The sequence below is a fragment of the Hyaena hyaena genome, unplaced genomic scaffold, assembly GCF_003009895.1.
Source record: "Hyaena hyaena isolate Hyena2069 unplaced genomic scaffold, ASM300989v1 scaffold_1190, whole genome shotgun sequence".
Lineage (NCBI taxonomy): Eukaryota > Metazoa > Chordata > Mammalia > Carnivora > Hyaenidae > Hyaena > Hyaena hyaena.
In genome coordinates, this window is record NW_024081827.1 from 481,775 (window position 1) to 500,378 (window position 18,604).

Consider the following 18,604-nt stretch of genomic DNA (forward strand, 5'->3'; position numbering starts at 1 on the left):
CTAAAAATAAATAAAACATTAAAAAAAAAAAAAAAGAACTGCTCAAAACAGATATAAGCAACATAACTGAACAAGAGTATATAACAGTAGTCATAAAATTAATCTCTGGGCTTGAAAAAGGCATGGAAGACATCAGAGAAACTATTGCTACAAAGACTATGAAGCTCAAAAATAGTTGTGATGAATTAAAAAAATGCTCTAAATGAGGTGCATAATAAAATGGAGGCATCCAATGCACGATTGAAGAGGCAGAGAGGAAAATAGATGACTTAGAAGACACAATTATAGAAAAAGAGGAAGCTGAGAAAAAGAGATAAACTGATCCAGGAACACGAAAGGAAAGTTCGAGAGCTCAGCAATACAATCAAACGGAACAATATCCATATCATAGGAATTCCAGGAGAGGAAGAGAGAGGGAAATGTGCTGAAGGAGACCTTGAACAAATTATAGCAGAGAACTTCCCCAATCTGGGGTAGGAAACAGTGAAATCCAAGAGGCACAGAGAACTCCCCTCAGATGTAACTTGAATCGATCTGCATGACATATAGTGAAACTGGCAAAATATAAGGACAAAGAGAGAATTTTGAAAGCAGCTAGGGAGAAAAGGGCCCTAACATATAAAGGGAAACCTATCAGAGTGGTGACAGACCTATCTACTGAAACTTGGCAGGCCAGAAAGGAATGGCAGGAGATCTTCAATGTGATGAACAGAAAAAATATGCAGCCAAGAATCCTCTATCCAGCAAGCCTGTCATTCAGAATAGAAGGAGAGATAAAAGTCTTTCTAAATAAAAGTGGAAAGAATTCGTCACCACTAAACCAGCCTTACATGAAATCCTGAGGGGGACTCTCTGAGGGAAATGTTGCAAGGAACCCAAGATACTAGAGACACCACTACAAGCATGAGTCCCACAAAGGACACGATGACTCTAAACCCATATTTTTCAATACTAGCACTGAATATAAATGGACTAAATGCCCCAATCAAAGACATAGGGTAGCAGAATGGTAAAAAAAACAAAATCCATCTGTTTGCTGTCTATAAGAAACGCATTTTAGACTGGAGGACACCTTCAGATTGAAAGTAAGGGGATGGAGAACTATCGATCATGCTACTAGAAGTCAAAAGAAAGCTGGTGTAGCTATACTTATATCAGACAAACTGGACTTTAAAGTAAAGGCAGTAACAAGGGATAAAGAAGGGCATTATATACTAATTATAGGGTCTGTCCATCAGGAAGAGCTAACAATTATAAATGTCTATGCACCGAATATGGAAGCACCTAAATACATAATTAATCACAAACAGAAACAATCTTATGAATAAGAATGTGCTAATAGCAGGGGATTTTAATACTCCACTTACAGCAATGGAGAGATCAACTAGACAGAAAATCACTAAAGAAACAATGGACTTGAATGACACATTGGCCAGATGGATTTGACAGATATATTTAGAACTCTACAACCTGCGGTCATGGAGTTCACTTTCTTCTCAAGTGAGCATGGCACATTCTCCAAGATAGATCACATACTGGGACTTAATGCAGCCCTCAATAAATATAAAAGAATTGAGATCATACCATGCACACTTTCAGATCCCAGTGCTACGAAACTCGAAATCAATCACAGGAAGAAGTCTGGAAAACCTCCAAAAACATGGAGGTTAAAGAACACCCTACTAAGGAACGAATGGGCCAATCAGGCAATTAGAGAAGAGATTAAATAATATATGGAAACAAATGAAAATGAAAATACAACAATCCAAACTCTATGGGATGCGGCAAAGGCAGTCCTAAGAGGAAAGTACATTGTACTCCAGGCCCATTTCAAGAAATTAGAAAAAGCACAAGTACAAAATCTAACAGCTCACCTAAAGGAACTAGATGGAGAGCAACAAGAGCACCCCAAACCCAGTAGGAGAAGAGATAATAAAAATCAGGGCAGAAATAAACAATATAGAAACCAAAAAAACATTGAACAGATCAATGAAACCCAAGAGTTGCTTTTTTGGAGAAATAAACAAATTTGACAAACTTCTAGCCAGGCTTCTTGAAAAGAGAGAGCACTCAGACAAAATCATGAATGAAAATGGACTTATTACAACCAACCCCTCAGAAATACAAGCAATTATCAGGGAATAATATGAAAAATTATATGCCAACAAACTGGGCAACTTAGAAGAAATGGACAAATTCCTAAACACACACTCACTACCAAAATTCACACGGGAGGAGGTAGAAAATCTGAGCAGACCCATAATTCGTGAAGAAATCGAATCAGTTGTCAAAAATCTCCCAACAAATAAGAGCCCTGGGCCCGATGGCTTCCCTGGGAAATTCTACCAGGCATTTAAAACAGAATTAATACCCATTCTTCTCAAGCTATTCCAAAAAATAGAAATCAAAGGAAAACTTCTGGACTAATTCTACAAAGCCAACATCACTTTGATTCCCAAGCCAGACAGAGACCCAGCAAAAAAAGAGATCTACAGGCTAATATTCTTGATGAATACGGACGCAAAAATTCTTAAGATACTTGCAAATCGAATTCAACAGCACATAAAAAAAAATTATCCACCATGATCAAGTGGGATTCATTCCTGGGTTACAGGGCTGGTTCAGTATTCACAAATCAATCAATGTGATACATCACATCAACAAAAGAAAAGATAAAAACCATATGATCCTGTCGATAGATGCAGAAAAAGCATTTGACAAAATACAGCATCCCTTCTTAATAAAGACCCTTGAGAAAGTCAGGATAGAAGGAACTTATTTAAACTTATTTAAACATCATAAAATTTGGGAGAGGGTAAGTGGTGTGATTGGCATGGAGGAGGGCACTTGTGATGAGTACTGGGTGTTATATGGAAACCAAATTGACAAGACAGTATTATAAACATAAACAAACAAACAAGTAAAATTTAAAAACAAGTGAATAAATGGGAAAAAAAAAAAAAAAGGTAATCTCTGTACCTAACGTGGGGCTTGAACTCAGAACCTTGAGATCAAGTCTCATGCTCCACCAGCTGAAAAGTCAGGTACCCTGAAAACTGCTTTGTAAAGGGAAATGATTTAGAGCAAGTAAAGTTTAATATAAAAGTAGTGCAATAATTGAAAATAATACAAAAGAGCAGTCAGTCTAATTTCTAGTATATTATAATAAGTTTAATAATTTATTGCTGTTTTATAGAATACCAAAATTGTCAGCAAAAGTGTTCTTTTGGATATTTTATGATTTTAATCAGTAAACTTTAGAGGATTCTCAAGGTTTTGCTTTTATTTTGTTTTGCCTTATTGGTTTATTGTTACTTTTGGATCTGACTGCAAAATTCAAAGCTGTGCGATTTTTCTCACAGTGACTTTATTCTTGAGTTAAACATGCAAATATTTTAATATGTTTCACCTTTATGATTACTGACAACAGGTCTTCCTGACACTTGTGATAGCATTTTGGAGAAATGGTTGAAAGAAGGTTTCATTAAACACAAACCCGATCAGTTGACTGTAAACCAGTATGAACCTGGACATGGTGAGTGCTTCTTCTTTCAACACTCCAACCGGGTATTTCATAACTTAAGTAGAGTATGTAACTCCCTAAAATCAAAGATATTATTTTTTGTGTTAAACTAACTTTTCACAGTAATTTGCTTATGTTTGTTACCTGTAAGTCAAATGTTAATCCCTTGAGGAACTTGCTTCTCAGAGCAGACATAAGCAGACTGACATTGTCACTGTGTGATTTTTGTGATTTCTTTTTTGTTCGCTCGCTTCTCAATGTTTCATTTAGAGACGGGCGGTTGTTTTAGGCATAGGAGACAGGTGTGATAGAGGATCCAAATAATTGACAAATACCTGTATTCTCCCTCTTCTTTCCCCTCCAAGAATGTGAAGACAATTCTAGGATGATACTTCAGTAAAAAATCTTTAGGGTCCTGATTTTTTTTTTTGCATTTATTAGCATCTTCATTTGATGTTTGTAGTACTGAAATGACCTTAAGGATTTTATTAATGTCAGGCATCGTGGGGTTTTGTGTTTTTTCCTGCCTTTTCACAATGTATTACAATTGCCTATTTACCTGTCAGTCTTTCTGTTGGTCTGTACGCTCCTTGAGGACAGAGGTGTGTCTCACTTGCCTTATGTACTCTCATCATGTGGTACAGTTCCTTTTTCTAGAAGATACTGAGCACAGATGAGAAACTGGTAGAGGAAGCCACAACTTAATTATTGATAGGCTCAGTCCTCACACCTGACTGTCGCTTTTGTTCTGCGTGTACTTGGGAATCCATTGTTCAGGGAATTGACTTTGGTATTTATCTTTCACACCTTTCTCTTGGGCTGGGATTGGGTAAATGTCCTAGGTCAGCGTTGACTCTCATGTTTTTGGTTTTGTTTTTTAATTGTTTTATAGTTTTTAATTTATTTTTGTGACACAGAGACAGAGCATGAGCAGGCAAGGGGCAGAGAGAGAGAGAGGGTGACATAGAAACCGAAACGGGCTCCAGGCTCTGAGCTGTCAGCACAGAACCCGATGCGGGGCTCGAACCCACCAACTGCGAGATCATGCCCTGAGCTGAAGACGGACACTTAACCGACTGAGCCACCCCGGCGCCCCCTTGAATCTTGCATTTTGATTTCAGAATTGAGTGCCAGTGGCACTTCAACATGACGTTAAGAAATTTTTAGTTGAGATTTAGTTTGATTTTATTTAGTCACATTCACCCTAAATGTTTCCTTTTAACTAAAATTATCGTACATTCCCAATTATCACACAGTGTTCTCACCATAGTACATGAAGAGTCATCTTAAATCTACTAACAGGAGAAATGAAGTGACGTGTTATTTTATTTTCTGTCCCAGGAATTCCTGCTCATATTGACACACATTCTGCTTTTGAGGATGAGATTGTTTCTCTCAGTCTGGGGTCAGAGGTAAACGTTCAAATATTATTAGCTGTCTACAAGCCTGTTACCTTATATGATGCCATTTCCATAGGATTAGTACTTTTGTTTCTTACGGAATGTAAAAATATCGCAGCCTCATTTTTCAGGTGTCTGAAGATTTATCCATCAGCTCATCAGCTGCCAGGAAAACCCCTGTAATTTAACTTGATTTTTCACACATTTCCTATAGCCCTTGAGGACAGTCCAGACTGGCCTTACCCATGTGGCACTGCCATCTAGTGGCAGAAGGCAGTAGCTGCCGGCTACGCAGAAAGGAAACATAATTTTGATGCCTTTTCACATAATATTTTTTTTTTTTTTTAAATTTTTTTAATGTTTTATTTATTTCTAGGAGAGAGAGAGAGACAGCGTGAGCAGGGGAGGGTCAGAGAGAGAGGGAGTCACAGACTGAAACAGGCTCCAGGCTCTGAGCTGGCAGCCAGCACAGAGCCCGACGCGGGGCTCGAACCCGAACCGCGAGATCATGACCTGAGCGAAAGTCGGACGCTTAACCGACTAAGCCACCCAGGCGCCCCTTCACATAATATATTAACTGACTTGGTCTCTTCAGAACCCCTGAGCAGTACAGGGTATTATACTCATTTTTGCAGATAAAGAATAAGTTAAGAGGCTCATGTTTATTCATTGACTTGTTCTTAACGCTGCCCTTTACTTGAACTGTTAAAAATGCAAAAAGCAGGGCACCTGAATGGCTCAGTCGGTTAAGCATCCAACTTCGGCTCAGGTCATGATCTCACAATTTGTGGGTTCAAGCCCCGCATCGGGCTCTGTGCTGACAGCTTGCTCAGAGCCTGGAGCCTGCTTCAGATTTTTTGTCTCCCTTTCTTCTCTGACCCTTCCCTGCTCATGCTGCCTCTCTTTCTCTCTCAGAAATAAATGAAACATTAAAATTTTAAAAAAATGTAAAAAGCATGATTTAAAGTGATGGGTGCAAACTGCAGATAGAATTTTAGTTAAAAATCAGAATTTTAAATCCAGAACCCTTAACATATGAGGTCATCTAATCTAAATAGAGGTTGCTTCAAAATCTGAGCTTGTTCCTGGAAGCAAATACAATTGACTATGTTTTTTTTGTTTTTTTTTAAGTATTTATTTTGAGCGAGAGAGAGAAAGGGAGAGAATCCCAAGAAGATCTGGGCTCATGATCCATGAGATCATGACCTGAGCCGAAACCAAGAGTTGGACGCTTAACCGACCGAGCCACCTGGTGCCCCAAGTGCTTTGGCTTGTTAACCCATGCAGAGCTCGTATGATCATTTGATAATGTGACAAGCATGTTGGTGTCATTTGATGAGATGGAACCATCGTATCAACTACATGTGTTGATTTTTATTAAATGCTTTAAAAATGATGATGACGGGTAGGAAAAAGAAAGAGATCTTCTCTGTCTGGCTTACTTTTATCTTACCTCTTCATCCTGGCTTGTGGCTCCAGGGGATCAGTAAAGAACATCTGTGTCCTTTCCTCTCAGCTGGGTACCCAGCTGAGAAAGGAGACCTAACTGGAGATCAGATCAGCTTTACTACTGAGAAAACCCTAGATCTGTAGCCAAGTGTTCTTGTTAAAACTTCCCCTCTTAGTTAATAGACATGTTGTGCTTGTCCCTGGCACAGCCAGACGCCTGGACACCTTCCTCATAGAGGCAGACTCTTCCTCTAGAATGGGACTTGGAGGAGCCCACGCTGGGCTCTGCAAACCAGCTAGGTCTGAGGGAGAGGGAGGAGCTCAGCTAGGCACGGGTGGCCCCAGGCCAGCCACTCCGCGGAAGCCAGGCCTTCTCTCCCGGGGAGTTAGAGGTGAGGGAGGGGAGTAAAAGCCTGATATGTTCTATACTCTCACCCCGGGGGACATTCCCTCCCCTCCTAGGGAGATGTGAGGACTGGGAACTAAGTGTTCCCCCACAGCTGAAAGTGGTAGAGAAGGGAAAACAAGCCCTTACCTGCGCCCATGATCTGCTGTAATTGTCGTCTCCACTTGGTGTCTCTGAAGGCACATGCCTGTTAGCTGCCGTGTGCATGGCGGGGTCTTGTTTACAGCTGTCCTGGTGGGAGCCAGGAGGCACATCGTGACAGGGAGCAGGGACGCGTGCGTGTTCTGCATCGTGACAGGGAGCCGGGACGCGTGCGTGTTCTGACTCGGAGCAGTGTGTATGTGTAGAGACTTCTTACTAAGGGGGCTGCTTCTGGGGCTCCTTCCTGGAAGGTGTAACGAAGAGAAGGTTACATCCGCGTGGCCTCAAAGTAAGAGTCCCCGTGCTCACCAGAAGGTGGCTCCAGCTTTTCTTTCCCACTGCAGCACCTGCGCCGCGCGCCGTTTCCGTGCCCACTGTCGCATCCGTGCCGGGTGCAGTTTTGTTACCCACTGTCGCACCTGTGCCGCACCTTCGCCGCGCGCCATTTCCGTGCCCACTGTCGCATCTGTGCCGGGTGCTGTTTTGTTACCCACTGTCGCACCTCTGCCGCACCTGCGCCGTGCGCTGTTTCCGTGCCCACTGTCACATCTGTGCCGGGTGCTGTTTTGTTACCCACTGTCGCACCTCTGCCGCACCTGCGCCGTGCGCTGTTTCCGTGCCCACTGTCGCATCTGTGCCGGGTGCTGTTTTGTTACCCACTGTCGCACCTCTGCCGCACCTGCGCCGTGCGCTGTTTCCGTGCCCACTGTCACATCCGTGCCGGGTGCAGTTTTGTTACCCACTGTCGCACCTGTGCCGCACCTTCGCCGCGCGCCATTTCCGTGCCCACTGTCGCATCTGTGCCGGGTGCTGTTTTGTTACCCACTGTCGCACCTCTGCCGCACCTGCGCCGTGCGCTGTTTCCGTGCCCACTGTCACATCTGTGCCGGGTGCTGTTTTGTTACCCACTGTCGCACCTCTGCCGCACCTGCGCCGTGCGCTGTTTCCGTGCCCACTGTCACATCCGTGCCGGGTGCAGTTTTGTTACCCACTGTCGCACCTGTGCCGCACCTTCGCCGCGCGCCATTTCCGTGCCCACTGTCGCATCTGTGCCGGGTGCTGTTTTGTTACCCACTGTCGCACCTCTGCCGCACCTGCGCCGTGCGCTGTTTCCGTGCCCACTGTCGCATCCGTGCCGGGTGCAGTTTTGTTACCCACTGTCGCACCTGTGCCGCACGCTGTTTCCGTACCCACTGTCGCACCTGTGCCGCGCGCAGTTTCCGTGCCCACTGTCGCACCTGCGCCGCGCGCTGTTTGCTTTTCCTGCTGTGCGATTGCTGGTTCTTTACCCCCTGGCCTGGAATCTGGCTCCCAGACTCCTGTCCTTTTTTCTCTATTTTCTCATCTTGACATCCGTGATTGTAAGAAATTTACTATAGTGTCTATTCTAGCTTCTCTCCTATTGTAATAATTTGTCAGCTGAACCGGTTTTTTAGTGTTTGTTTTATTTGTTTCTCCTTGGCCAAAATCTTTGAGATTATATTTAGCTCTTCCTTTTCCTAGAAACTTTCTGAGAACGCCTATTTTTTTAAATTGAGTATAATTGACTTAAAATATTATATTGATTTCAAGTGTGATGCAGTGATTTGACATTTTATGTGCATTACAGAATGATTAGCCATAGCAAGTCTGATCACATCTGTGGAGTTCTGTCAAAGAAGTTGTGTCTGCTGCATAGATCCTTTCTCCCTTCTCTGTCCTTAATGGCACATTTGTGATATTTTCCATCATCTCAGTAGTGTCCTCAGCATCGAAAAGATGATATCTCCCTTCATTTTCTGTATGTGTGTGGGTGTAGGGTACTTTGTATCCATAGCCTTGGTATGGCAGTGTACATTGATGTAGGAAGAGAGTGTAACTTTCACATGGGGATAGTTTCCTTATAGTACAGTCAGCATGGTGTTGGGCCACATCTTCCTTTTTCTTTTTATCCAGTGTGTCCCTAACATTCAGAACTTCTGTGGATGAGTAGATCTCCTGGTTTGTGGGCCAGAAATAAATGCCTTACCTTACTCGGTCATATTTGTTTTTATAATCAAATTCTCCTTTCTCTCAAGTATTTACTCCCCTAACTTGTGTTCTGAAGAGTCCTATTTTTGTGTAATTTCTTATCTTTCAAGGTCCCCTGAAGCCAAAATTTCCTTTTGTGTCAGTTGGGCAAATGAGGTTCCGCTGACTTTTTTTTTCCAAAAATTTTAATGTTTGTTTATTTTGAGAGAGAGGGAGACACAGAATCCGAAGCAGGCTCCAGACTCTGAGCTGTTAGCACAGAGCCCGACACAGGGCTTTATCTCACGAACCATGAGATCATGACCAGAGCCGAAGTTGGACACTTAACCAACTGAGCCACCCAGGTGCCCCAAGGTTCTGCTGATAATTTTTAAAGTGTACTCTTTATCTTCTCTATATGCAGTAATATATTCATGCCCTTACAGTAAGAATAATGGCAAAGAGATGTGCCTGTTTCAGCCAGTAATCTGCTGATGGAGTCCGTTTCATGGTGCAACATCATGAAGTACACATTTTGTTGTTTTTTAGTCTTCCAGGTACTAATTCTTGGATCTTTCAGGTAGAATTTGTACATTTGCTTCACAGCAAGATAGCAGCATTATGTCACTCAAGGTATGTAGAACTGGAATAAAATGTCAGTAGACTGCAGAAAACTACACTAGAGGCCAATTTTAGGAGATGAAGTTGGAACCACTGGTTGGCTGCTCACTGAGAAATCACTGAAATTTGGGAATAATAATAATGAAACATACATGTATATTGCAAACATTTTGTTTTAACCCACATCATTTTACTTACCAGAATTTTGATGTAGGTCCTTTTCTGTGAGCGTCCACGGTCTGCCTTGTCTTTCCAGTTTTCATTCCTTTAAAACGAAGCAAAAGCTTAGACACACATATGGAAACTTCTGGGGATTTAGGTTTTGATGTTTTTATTTCCAAGGTTTTATTATTGAACTGTCACATCTGTTACAACAGTTCATTATTTTGTCCACTGTTACTGAGTTTTTCAACAGCACTCAACCTGATTTATAGAGGGAAAAACCTATCTTCTCTTAAGTCAGTTTCATCGGTTTGCATAACAGATCCTTAAACCGAGTACCTGCGGACCGGGCGTGGACGGTACAGAGCACTTGGCTTGTTCAACCACAGCCCAGCCGGCGAGAGAAGTATGCAAGCGTGTTGGAGGGTTGCCGAGGACCAGCAGACACTCGGGCGTGAGTGTGCTTTCCAGAAGTCATGGAGCCTGTTGGCTCGTCAAATAGATTCCTCTTAGGAGACCTTTTATTGATGTGACCGGCATTTTCGCAAGCAGTGTGGGAGATAGAAAAATATTTCCGGCTTTGACTGTCCCGTCCTGACCTCGGACTTTGGACCTGAATATCCAGCTCTCTGAAAGATATTTTCTTTTTTCTAAATCTGAATTCATTATCTTTGTCTTCAGCCATTTACCACCCACTGCTATTCTCCCATACAAAATAGAACAGACTGGCTCTTCCTCAGTTCCCTGCTCTGTTTAATTGTCTGCCAATCGATCAATGTAGAGCCTGGGAAACATTCGTGACATACATTTTTTAAATTGTGAATTCTCCTTTCAAGTACTATTTCCACTACACCCCACAACATTTTTTTCCAAGAACAGCTCCTAGAGTTGTAATTGTCAATAAGCTGCACCTCTTAAAGTAGACACTCATGAAAGCCTCACCACTCTCAAGGTGATGAACGTGTCCACCAACCCCAAGCATTTCCTTGTGTCCTCTGTTCCGTAACACCTTAGATTACATAGTATTTTCCAGAGTTTTTTTTATACAGGAGTCATGCAGTATATACTCTTCGCTACATGGTTTCTTTCACTTATCACAGTTACTTGAGCTTTATTCAGAGTCAAAACTTAATTGATATCTTTACTTTTTTGCTGAATAGTATAAGAACTTCAGAACAATTTAACTCCATGACTCCCTTGTAATTTACATACTGTTATTAGTGTGCATTTGAATTCTCTTCACTTTTTTTGGCTACTTCCTTGATTTATACCATCAGTGATCATTTAGACATACTTAGATTTTCTTTACTCTTCACTCTTTAATCTCAGACCCTACATATGGGATCATTTTCCTTTTCCACAACGTACAAGCTTTAAATTTCCTTTAGTCCAGGTGCGCTGCTGGCTGCCCCTGTTCTGTCTGCAGGTGTCTTCTCCTCACCTTCATCCTTCAGGCTCTTTTCACTGGGTATAGAATTTGTGATTGGCAGCTCTTTGTAGTGCACACAAGACTTCATTGACTTCCTTGGGACTCTCGTTATCACTCTCATGACCTTTCTTTATTTATCTGGCTTCTTTTAAGATATTTTTCTTTATCTTGTGTTTTCTGTACTTTTATTTTGATGTGCCTGATTATGCTGCTTATTTTGGTGGGTTTATTCATTCTTGGTATTTATTGGGTTTCTTGAACCCGTGGATTTTTTTTCCCCATCAATTTTGGAAAACATTATCCATACAGATCTTGCCTCTGTGCTGTTCTCTGTCCATCTGCCTGTTTTCTGTAGACTTTGTTTTGCTTGCCCTCTCTTCTGTGTTTAGGGTATTTTGTCTGTCCATGCTCTATATATTCTGTCACTGTTTCTTTTTTTCAGCCATGTCTGATTGCTGTTCAACCCATTCATCAGTGGCCTAGTTTCAGTCATGGTATTTATCCATCACAGAGTATCTACTTGTTTTTTTCTTCCTGTTTACAGTGTCTTTTTAAAAAAATCATTTACAGCTCTCTGCTGAAATTTTCAGGCTTAGTATTTATATCTGTAAACTTGGTAAGAATCTTTGTTTTATAGCCTGTATCTGATATTTGTGTATTTGAAGTCCCTCTGGTTCATTTCTGTTCCTTAGAAATATCTAGAGATATTTTTCTAGACTGTCTGTACTATCTTTTTCTAGAGCAGGTACTATGGTTTATTCTGATTCAGAATGTCTGAGATGAAGGCCAAATTACAGAAGGCATATAGACAATTATGATATTTAGCTAGAATTCTGAGTCTTTGAGTTAGAATATATTAAAATGCTAAATATGTACAATGTCAGCGCCAAAGGCAGTAGGATTTCATATTAATCTTTCCCAGAATAATAGAAATGAAGTAACACAGGCAGCCAGTGGCAGCTGTAATCAGCATTCAATCAAATGTTCCATTGCAGCTAGAAGCTGAAAAGGTTAGTCTGTGTGTCTCGTGTCCAGATCCTTAGGTTTTCGCACAGGGACTAGGGTCAGCATTGGACAAGTCAGGAGAGTTGGATTCTAGTTCATCCCTCTTGGTAACTCACAGACAGAGGTTGGCATATAATCTTTGAATTTTGTTTGTAAGGAATTGAGAAGAATTTAACAATAACTGCTGCTACTGTTGCTGCCACTCCTACTGCTGACACTAACGTTACCATGGTCATCGCACAAGCAAGGAGTTGTTGTTGTTGTTGTTGTTTTTGGTGTGTATTTCATAGTTTTTGTTTTGTTTGTAATTGAGATGTAATTGACATAATATTGCGTTAGTTTTGGATGCACACCATAATGACTTGGCATATGTGTATATTGCACGGCGATCACCACAGTAAGTCTGGTCAGCATCTGTCCACATACTAGTGCAGTTCCCCCCCCCCCGCCCCCGCCTTGTGATGAGAGCTTTTATGATCTCTCAGCAGCTTTCAAATATATCCCACGGTATTACTCTTAGTCATCATGCTGTACCTTACCTCCCCACGATTTACAACTACAACTGGAAGTTTGTTCACCCATTTCACCCACCCTGCACTCTCTGCCTTTGGCAACCCCCATTCTGTTCTCTATCTGTGCGTTTGGTGTTTTTCTTTTTTTTAATTCCACATATTAAGTGAGCTCATGTGTCATATCTTTCTCCGTCTGACTTATTTTACTCAGCACAATGCCCTCCTGGTCCAGGTCCATTCGTGTTGTCACAAATGGCAGGAATTCTTTCTTTTTAGTGGCTGAATAATACTCTCTTGTGTATAAATATCACTTCTTCTTTATCCATTCATCTGTCAATGGACATTTAGGTTGTTTCCATGTCTTGGCTGTTGTAAACAGTGCTGCTGTGAACGTGGAGGTAGAGATATTTTTTTGAGTTAGTGCTTTCATTTCTTTTGGGTAAATACCCAGAAGTGGAATTTCTGGATCAGGAGTGGGGGGTAGTTCTAGTTTTAACTTTTTGAGGAACCTCCACACTGTGTCCCCAGTGGCTGCACCAGTTTGCATTCCCACCAGCAGTGCACACAGGTTCTTTCTTCTCCACATCTTTAACTCTTTAACACTTGTTTGACTTTTCTTCCCTCCTTCCTTCTTTCCTTCCTTCCTTCTTTCCTTCCTTCCTTCTTTCCTTCCTTCCTCCCTCCCTCCCTCCCTCTCTTCCTCCCTTCCTTCTTTCTTCCCTTCCTTCCTTCCTTCTGATTCCTTCCATTCTAAGAGATGTGAGGTGGTATTTCATTATGGTACCTATGGTAGCCATTCCAATAAGTGAGTTTTGCTTTAGGAGGAGTAAGCTAGGGCCTCAGGACTAGATATACTCATGACTACTATAGTTCTTTTTACTTTAGCTGTCTCATTGTGGTTATCTGTGTATATGAATTTGTTGACTTATTTTGTTTAAGGAAGAAAGCTCAGAAAATAAATAAATGGAATTTTGGAAGCTTTCTGTCCAGAAATGTAAGATACATCACTCTGCTCTTTTCAAATCAATTGTTTATAGTGAATTTATTCATTCATTTATTCATTCAAAAATATTTGTTGAGTGTAATCTACTAGACAGAATCTAACAAGAAAATGAAGATAAAATCAGGAAGCTAAAATGTTTCATTACCTTTGGAGTTTTGTCATACATGAAGTAAAACTTAATTTTACTGAAGTGGTTTGTGATTGACTCTTGTTTTTGGATTCTGATTTTGTGGGATGTCGATTTTCCCTTCATAGTTCTTGCAAAAGAATGAAGCCTCCGTGTGATAAATGAAAGCTGATAGCAAGTGGTCCCAGTGCCAACATGTGAACATGAATATATTACAGGCATGTAAGCTAAGCATTTATAATATTCAGTGGTGGCTAAAGTGTCTTCATTTCAGCATCTTTTCTATTTCAAGTGTATTCTTCTGTTATGCATTGTTTACTTTGCTCTCTTTTGTGCCTTTTGCAAATATATTTAGACCATAAATGCTTCCACTTTTGACTTACATTTTACTTGAGCTCAGCCAGACAAAACAGTTCAAAATCATGTGTATTTGGGGGAAGAGGCAGAGATGCCAGCTTCTATGCTTTCAGCAGTGGAGACCTAGTTTTTGTAAAGCAGAGTTGTTTTCGAAAGGTGGAATTTGCTGACATGCTGTAAAGTAGAGTTGTTTGTGGTGTTTTCCTCTAAATTGTTAGCCTAATGTTGCTTGTTTCACACGTCTGGTTCCCAGGCAGGCAGGTTCCCAGGTATGGATCCTAAATGCAGACGTGGTCCCCTGACCAGTGGAGAAAGTGTTCACACCAGAAACTCAGACGGTACTCTGCCTCTTGCATCCTCTCTCAGAGGCAGGGGGCACAGAGCGTTTGGGCCACAGTGGTAGTTCGTTCCTGTGTGTACTACTTGAGGGACCACTTTCCTGTGCCACAAACTACTGTCTTGTCTGCATGTTCTAATGCGCGGCTTTGCCCCTCATGACTAGAGTATTGAAGCCTGGACATTACAAAATTGCTTCTGACTGTGGAACGAGGGAGTAGAGTTTGTTTTCTTGCAGTGATTTTCAAATGGGAGACCCTGGGTCTCGTATGTCCGGCATGTGTGACTGCCACGATTTCTTCCCTTTGAGTTTCAGGAGACTTGGTAACGTTGACTTCTCAGGTTTCAAGAAATTTAGCAAATTTCAAGGCTCCTGTTTTTGTTGTTGTTTGGAAACACCTTGCTTATAAGAATCAAGGAAAGGAAATAGATTTGTTTCGGTCTTTGATTTTAACTTGCCTTCGAGAATGAAAACTAAGCAGACTTATGTGGCAAAGGTAGGAGATTGAAAGGTCATTGGCATCAGCCACTGTTCTCCAAGTGCCCCAGACAAAATTCCCGTTTGTTTGTCTGCCCTGAAATAAGACGGTGTATCATCAGGCTTTTCTTCCAGTTACTTTTCAGCTTAGCAGAGTATACATTTAGGGGCCTCATTTTTTGTAGAGAGACAGAAAACTATTATTTATTTTACTAAAAATGTTCTAAGTTCCTCTTCTTCCCCACTGTGGACTAATTATCTCATGATACACTGGGATTATGTATATGTGATCCAAGGAAGGTGTGTAAACAGACAATTTGACATGACCTGTATTTCCTTACAAATAGTTTGTAGCTTCAGGCTTGTGTACTTACAGTTGTGACTCTCCCCCTTTTGCCTTTTCTTTTCTTTTTAAAGATTTTATTTATTTCTAGGAGAGAGAGAGAGAGAGACAGCATGAGCAGGGGAGGGTCAGAGAGAGAGGGAGTCACAGACTGAAACAGGCTCCAGGCTCTGAGCTGGCAGTCAGCACAGAGCCCAACGCGGGGCTCAAACCCAAGAACCACGAGATCATGACCTAAGCGAAAGTCGGAAGCTTAACCGACTAAGCCACCCAGGCGCCCCAGCCCCTTTTGCCTTTTCAACATGAAACACGTAGAATCACTTGTTTGCCATTTTTAAAAAAAATGTTTATTTCTTTCTTTTGAGGAAGAGAAGTAAGGGTGAGATTGAGTGGGCAGACAGAGAGGGAGAGAGAATCCCAAGCTGGCTCCATGCTGTCATCTCAGAGTCCAGTGTGTGTGACTTGACCTCAAAAACCATGAGATCGTGACATCAGCTGAACCCAAGAGTCGGTTACTTAACCAACTGAGCCACCCGGGAGCACCCTTGTTTGCCATTTAAAATAAGCAAATTCTTGCTTTATTTGGATCCAATGAAAATATTAGTGCAATTACAGAAGATTTATACTTGGCAGGCAATGGGGAACAGGTGGACTACTCTCCTGCTGCATTCTCAGCTGTGGGATACTTTTCTTCAGTTAAACTTAGTGACTTCCACCCTATTAGCCTTCATCGTTCTCTGTGCCTCACACGTCATGCTTCACATCATATTGTCTCTTGTGTATATACCATTCAGGGTTTCAGAAGGTTCATGATCTCAACCCAAATTTCTTTATTTCTTTGTTTTTTTTTTTCCTAAATTTATTTCTGAGAGAGAGACACACAGAATCTGAAGCAGGTTCTCGGCTCTGAGCTAGCTGTCAGCACAGAGCCCGACGCGGGGCTCAAACCCACAAACCGTGAGATCATGACCTGAGCCGAAGTCGGACACTTAACTGACTGAGCCACCCAGGTGCCCCGCTCAGCCCAAATTTCTAACCAGTATGGATCCACGTTAAGTTTGTCTTCTTTCTTGGATGTGCTCCCAAAAGCAGTGTACTCTTCATTTTCCTATTTAGTGGACATGGAGATCTATTTATTTCAGTACTTTTCTGTCACGAATCATTTTTACTTGAGGGATAGAGTGATGGCTGTGTCTGGGGTTTTCATTTCTATTGTACTTTGGATGCGTAAACGTTTTATAAGATCAGAAAGTCTAGGATTTTTTGTTTGCTTGCTTTGAACTGAACATTATTCTCTGTCACGCCCCATGAGCTTGCTGGGACCTTGATCTTTATTGACTCTGCCATCTCAGAAAATAAGGAAAATAGGTAAAACCAAAAAGAATAATTGGAAAAAGCTCCTGTGAGGCAAAGCTGTCACATTGGCAGAATGATTCAGCAGTTGCAGGGAGTGTTATTGATTGTGAATCCTTTGTGAATTTTTTTTTTTAATGTTTTATTTATTTCTAGGAGAGAGAGAGAGACAGCTTGAGCAGGGGAGGGTCAGAGAGAGAGGGAGACACAGACTGAAACAGGCTCCAGACTCTGAGCTGGCCGTCAGCACAGAGCCCGACGCGGGGCTCGAACCCACAAACCGCGAGATCATGACCTAAGCGAAAGTCGGACGTTTAACCGACTAAGCCACCCAGGCGCCCCAACCGTTCCTTTCTTTAAAAAAAAAAAATTAGCTTACTGTATGGCACTAACTTAATCACAACCACCTCCATTCAAAAATGCATACAACCAAAAAAAAAAAAAATGCATACAACCTGGTGCTCGCTTTGACGGCACGTANGAACCGCGAGATCATGACCTAAGCGAAAGTCGGACGCTTAACCGACTAAGCCACCCAGGCGCCCCTCCTTTGTGAATTTTTTAAAAAGCTTTTTTTTTGGTCTTAACAGCATTGATGAGTTAAGATATAGATATTTTATTTTATTTTATTTAAATGTTTTCTTTATTTCTAGGAGAGAGAGAGAGAGACAGCGTGAGAAGGGGAGGGTCAGAGAGAGAGGGAGTCACAGACTGAAACAGGCCCCACGCTCTGAGCTGGCAGTCAGCACAGAGCCCGACGCAGGGCTCGAACCCACGAACCGTGAGATCATGACCTAAGCGAAAGTCGGACGCTTAACCGACTAAGCCACCCAGGCGCCCCAAGATATAGATATTTTAAATAAATATGATGATAATGACAGTCTTTTATGATGGACTGTTTTAAGAAAAGATTAATTTTCTTTAAATTTTTTAAATAAAAATTTCTTTCTTAAATTGAAAAAAACTAAACTCACATTGTATACCTGTGAGGTAATAGAAAACATAAATATTGGTCTCTGTCCCCAATTCCTGGCACAGAACTTCTAACACACTTATAAAGTTCCTAAATAAGAAGAGTGCTAGGAGCCGTGTTTGTTCTAATGTTGGGTCATTCACCCCGGTTCCTGCCACAGACTGCCTGAGTCCTTGGGGATTCCCTGTGGGATGGCAGTGTCTTGTTCTAGTGAGACGCCAGTTGTAGCTGGTCACCAGAAAGACCAAGCCAAGGTTGGAAGCTTGGAATTTTCAGTCCTGTTCCCTGTTCTCCAGAGGGGAAAGTTGGTAACTGATCACGCCTACTTCATAAAACTCGGATGCTTAACCGACTGAGCCACCCAGGCGCCCCTTCCCCAACTTTTTAGTATGAAAAATTTCATATAGGAAAAGTGAACAAACTATACAGCAAATACCTATATACATACCACCTAGAATATACAGTTAACTTTTTGACATATTTGCTTTATCAGATACTTATCCGTCTATCCATTCTCTTATCAGTCCGTCGTCATACAAATACATTTCAGAAAGCTGTGGGTATCACTATACTTCACCCCCACAACTTAAGAATTCATCTACAGTGCTTATAAATAGAATGTTTTTAGCATGGTTATTTGAAATTCCAAATGTGATCATTTGGAAGAGATAATTGTTAGAAAATGAAATTCTTTCATTTTACTTTATTTTCCATATTTCCCAGGGCAGATGAGAAAGGGAGAAAAGCAGCTTGAATCTGTATAATTCTTTGTAGTTTACAAAGAATTTTCATGTCTATAATCTACTTTGAACAGATAGTAGTAGTAACTAACAGTTATCAGGAGAGGTACTGTGCTAAAAGTTTATCTTTAACAAAGATGTTATGCTAAGTTCTGTTCATCCCGCTGACACTTGGTTGTCACATTTATTTTTCAAATGGATTGATTTGTTCACTTAAACATTTTTTTAGCCCCATAGCGTGCCTTTTAAGTCACCTT

General features: G+C 41.4%; 1 protein-coding gene across 1 annotated transcript in view; it reads left to right on the top strand.

The window, feature by feature from the left end:
- Positions 1–18,604, top strand: part of ALKBH8 (alkB homolog 8, tRNA methyltransferase) — a gene marked incomplete at its 3' end in the record, with an annotated part of 88,033 nt that overhangs the window by 56,650 nt on the left and 12,779 nt on the right. The window contains exons 9-10 of the mRNA XM_039222831.1: positions 3,431–3,535; positions 4,865–4,935. Coding sequence (XP_039078762.1) covers positions 3,431–3,535; positions 4,865–4,935 — 176 coding nt within the window. The remainder of the gene's footprint in view (positions 1–3,430; positions 3,536–4,864; positions 4,936–18,604) is intronic.